This window comes from Poromitra crassiceps (assembly GCF_964638095.1).
Source record: "Poromitra crassiceps genome assembly, chromosome: 13".
Taxonomy (NCBI): domain Eukaryota; kingdom Metazoa; phylum Chordata; class Actinopteri; order Beryciformes; family Melamphaidae; genus Poromitra; species Poromitra crassiceps.
Window position 1 is genome coordinate 11,035,637 of NC_139644.1, and position 4,318 is coordinate 11,039,954.

General features: G+C 42.3%; 1 protein-coding gene across 1 annotated transcript; it reads right to left on the reverse strand.

Annotated features, from left to right (window-relative positions):
• Window positions 1-212: 212 nt before the first annotated feature.
• On the reverse strand, window positions 213-968 carry nog1 (noggin 1; the record flags this gene model as incomplete). The annotated part of the gene is made up of 1 exon (XM_083648758.1): window positions 213-968. One exon carries the CDS (start codon window positions 966-968, stop codon window positions 294-296), a length of 675 nt encoding a protein of 224 aa, XP_083504884.1. The 3' UTR covers window positions 213-293.
• Between the last annotated feature and the right edge of the window lie 3,350 nt (window positions 969-4,318).

Here is a 4,318-nt window from a genome sequence, read left to right on the forward strand (position 1 = left end):
TCCACGTTTAACTCTTGAGGTCGATCTGCGTTATCCAAAGGGAAAACAACAAAAGTCCTTACATGGCACTATGCGCCATCTCCATAAATACAAAATATATAACCAATATTCTCCACAAATAAAGTAGACTCTGGTTACAAATAATACTGGCTTTGTACAGGGAGCTATATATAATTGCATGGCACCACATATACATAAAAATACATAAAATACATTCCTACACTCGGTAGTGCATGTGAAAATCACAAAAAAAAATATGAGCTTATAATTTATTCTCGCTGTTGAAGAGTCTTTTAGGAGCAGGCGCATTTGCAGTCTGTGATGATGGGGTACTGAACGGGTATCCATGCACACTTTAGCCCTCCTTTCCTCTGCACGCATCTCCACCTCAGTATCGTCAGATGGGTCGAGCTCGCCGGTTTGCACACCATCCCCTCCGGCACCGAACACGACCTTTTGCTGAGGCAGCTGCCGGCCCGCACGTACCGGGGCCAGAAGCGACTCCCCAGGTCGTTCCAGGTGTACACGACCGGGCAAAACGAGTACGCCCACAGCCACTGCTGTAGCCTGCGCTTCAGCTTTTTGCTGGGCTTGTGGTGCTTCTTGCCGAACTGCACGTCGAAATCCATCGCTTTGATCTCTTTCGGCATCGCTCCGCCGGGCTTTTGGATCTCAAAGTCCGCCTCCAGCTCCTCGTTCCCGGTGTATCTGTTGTCCTCGACGGGCGGTGAAACAGACAAAAAGCGACTGTCGAAGTCGCCCAGGACGCTCTTCAGCTCGGTCTCGTTAAGGTCCCTCTCCTTGGGGTCAAAGACGGGGTCGGGGTCCTCTTTTAATTCCACAAGTGGCAAACTGTCACTCGGGATGGGGCGGAGAAGGTAGTAATGCTGGCAAATCCCCTTGTCCATCAGGAGTCCGAGGGACAGCACCAGCAGATACATGGCTGCAAAATGCTGCACTTGATCCATCGTGTCAGTCAATCCAACACTTTGATGCGTCTTTGGAGAGCACTAGAGAGCCACTTTCTTGGAGTGCGCAATTACGCGTGAGCGAGCGGTATCCAACTTTTGCGTCTTCGTGAGTGTCCTCAAAATTCACACGCCGCCTTTCCCATCACGACTTCTTGGAAATCCGTCAGTGAAAAAGCAAATACGATGAGATCAATGTCTTTGTATGAAGCGAGTCCGCCTGCAGCATCAGTGGAACCCGTTTTCTAGGACGAGGTGCGTCATAAAGCTCAGATCTTCTGTCGTGGGGCTCCCTGCGCGCAGGCTCGGCATGATGCTCCGTTGTCTCGCACAGAAAGGCGGTGAGCGTAACCTGCGACCTCCATTATATCCTCACGCGAATCCGTGATGTAATTCGTGTGCCCCCCTTTTTTTGAATGTGGGTTTGTTGTAGGAGATCCCCAACACCTCCTCTCTCCACCACACCAAAGGGGGCGGGGGATGCAGAGGAGACGCCCCCTGTCTGTCGGTTTTCCAGCCTACTTATCCCACTGAACGACCACAATGGGAATGGCTGTTTCATTTTCAGGGGTTTTGTCATCATCATCATCATCATCATCATCATCAGAGTCCTTCTGCAGGGGGAAGGGCGGCTTCGATTCACTAAAGCCTATGGCAAAGGGCAAGGCATGTGTATTCTAATATCATTTGCACCAAACGTCCAAACCTGCTTGTAGCCTATATTAAAGAAAATGTATGGGGCCAAAAGTGACTGACAAGACATTTTTATTTGGTCCATTTTAAAATTCTATTTACTTTCATTAGTATTATTTTTCACAGCAAGGACCCAACACTTTATTTGGATAGTCCCCCTACAGTCTACAAGTATTTGTAACATTTCTCAACAGTTTTAGACCTCCACTGGACTTTGAATCAGAATGGTCATCCTTGTGTTTTCTAGTTGGAAAAAGTATTAAAGTGAAATTATTAAACTACTAGGCTTCTCGCGCGATACGCGTCCACGATTCCTAGGCTTGCCCGTCCTGCACCTCGCCGAGTTGGCCCTGCGGCTTGCATAATGCAGCTCGGCGCGGCCTTGCCCCGGCTGCTCCTTGATGGCATACTTCAGGGATGCTGGATCACCTGTCCTGGAGCTGGCAACATACAGCTGTCCATGGCTGAAGATGGAGGTCTGAAGCCAGACTCACACTTCTTTTAGTGCCTGCCCCTGATTACACCATAAGTGGGACTCTTATGACATCACTGATGTCACAACTGCTTTTATGAGATCACTGATGACATCGCAACCTCTTATGACATCACTGATGATGTTACAATGCCTCTGACATCACTGATGATGTCACAATGCCTCTGACATCACTGATGATGTCACAATTTATGACATCACTGATGACATCATCAGTGGGACAGACAGACAGACAGACCATAGATTCCTCATATGGGCTGGGGAATCTCTGGAACTACTCATAGAGGTTCCTGCACTTGGGAACGACTGAATTTTGGTCAAAGTGATAAAATAGGTCTCCAAACCATCAGTACGGAGGGAACACTGGTCCTGACTGCTCTTCTGATGTGACATTCTCTTTAGATATGGATTCCAGATACATTTCTGACAAAAAATGGCTTTCTGTAAACAAAAACAAAAAACAAACAAAAAAACCCCTAAAAGATCAAATTTGGGTTAATTTAGGTTAAGGTTGTGAGGTATGGCGCCACACCATACTCAACTGATGGTCATCTCACTAAACAAAATATTAGTCAAAAATGAAAACAATATTATTCAGGCTACTTTTTTAGTGAGACTACTTTCAGAATTGCATGAACTATTTTGATCACATTGAGAAGACATTCTCAAAGAGGGTCAAACTGTTTGAATATGTTTATTTTTCAGAAGAGTATAACACTGAAAAAAATAATCAAGCCTTAATTCATTTATTGATTCTTACATTTTTTATTTTTCTTACATTTAATACTAGAGGAATTGCCTTATTCTTATTCCCACAACGAAGCAAGTGAGAATGCACTGGAAACCAGTGGAATTACCTCACCCCGTTAGCAGAACTTTTCACATAAAGAAATATAAGCTTTTAAGACTGAAAATGAGACGAAATTACTTGTTAAGGACACTTTTTGCAGTGTATTTATTGCTTGCGTCCAACTCAAGTGGGACAATATTTCAGTCTGTAAGCGTGCCACAGCGAGCCTCTCAATAAAGTTGGCCAAATTAACTCCCAAATAAACAACTCGCACTAAGCAGCAGCCATGGAAAGTATCACAATTTGCAAACCTGTCTAAACTCAAATGCTCAGAGAATCATTCTTTGAAAAATAATTTAATGGAAGAACTTAGCCAGCTGCTACATCAGCCATAAACCATCCACTTAGATAAATGCATCTCTGTTTCATTTTGAATGAGCTAATTCACACAAGCACTTCAGCACACGACCCATTTAGTTTACGGTCAAATGATGGTGAAAAGTCTGGAAAATGTCACCCTTATATTTTTCATCTGACCAGCACGTATCATAAACTATCGCTCACAAACGCTTGACAGATAGGCTCAATCCAGCGCATTCACATGGGGGATAGTGCAGAGCGAGTACATGATCCTGTTTGTCTTCTCAGCAGCCTACAGACACACACCAAATCTCAGCCTTTCAGCAATATCAAATAGCTCTCCATATCCATAACATTACACTACAAATCCTATATCTCATATTCTCAATGCATAAAGCAATGAAAGATCATGTAAAAAATGAGAAATTACATACATTATTAGGGTAACACTTAATAAATATACATTAATTAAGGGTTAGTTAATTATTAATAAGCATTAAGTAACTTAGCTTAATTAGTAGCTTAATTAACACATTAACTAATGTGTCTAGTAATCATTTACTAATGGTTGTTCATGTTAACTATGGTATTAATTTATACATTATTTATTAGTTTAGGGTTAATGGTTAGTGTTACGGTTGTTAGGGTAATATGCATTAACTAAGGGTTAGTTCATGCTTATACGAAGGTTAGTTAATGCTTATTAAACATTAATAATGCTTATTAAGCATTAACTAACCCTTAATGAATGTACCCTATACCCTTATCGTAAAGTGTTAGTATTATTCCAATATATCTATACAAATGAATGCAGTTAAGTAATAAAAAAGCAACTATATAGCAGGACTTATTTAAAGAACACAGCAGTTAATTTCTTTGCCCATGTAGTCTGACTAAATACACCCATAAAGACGTTTTGAAATGTTATTGGGCACATTAGCTCTTACAATAAATCATATGCACTGGAGTTCATTTCATTTCTAATGCCACGGTGCGGGTGAAATCCAAATATGG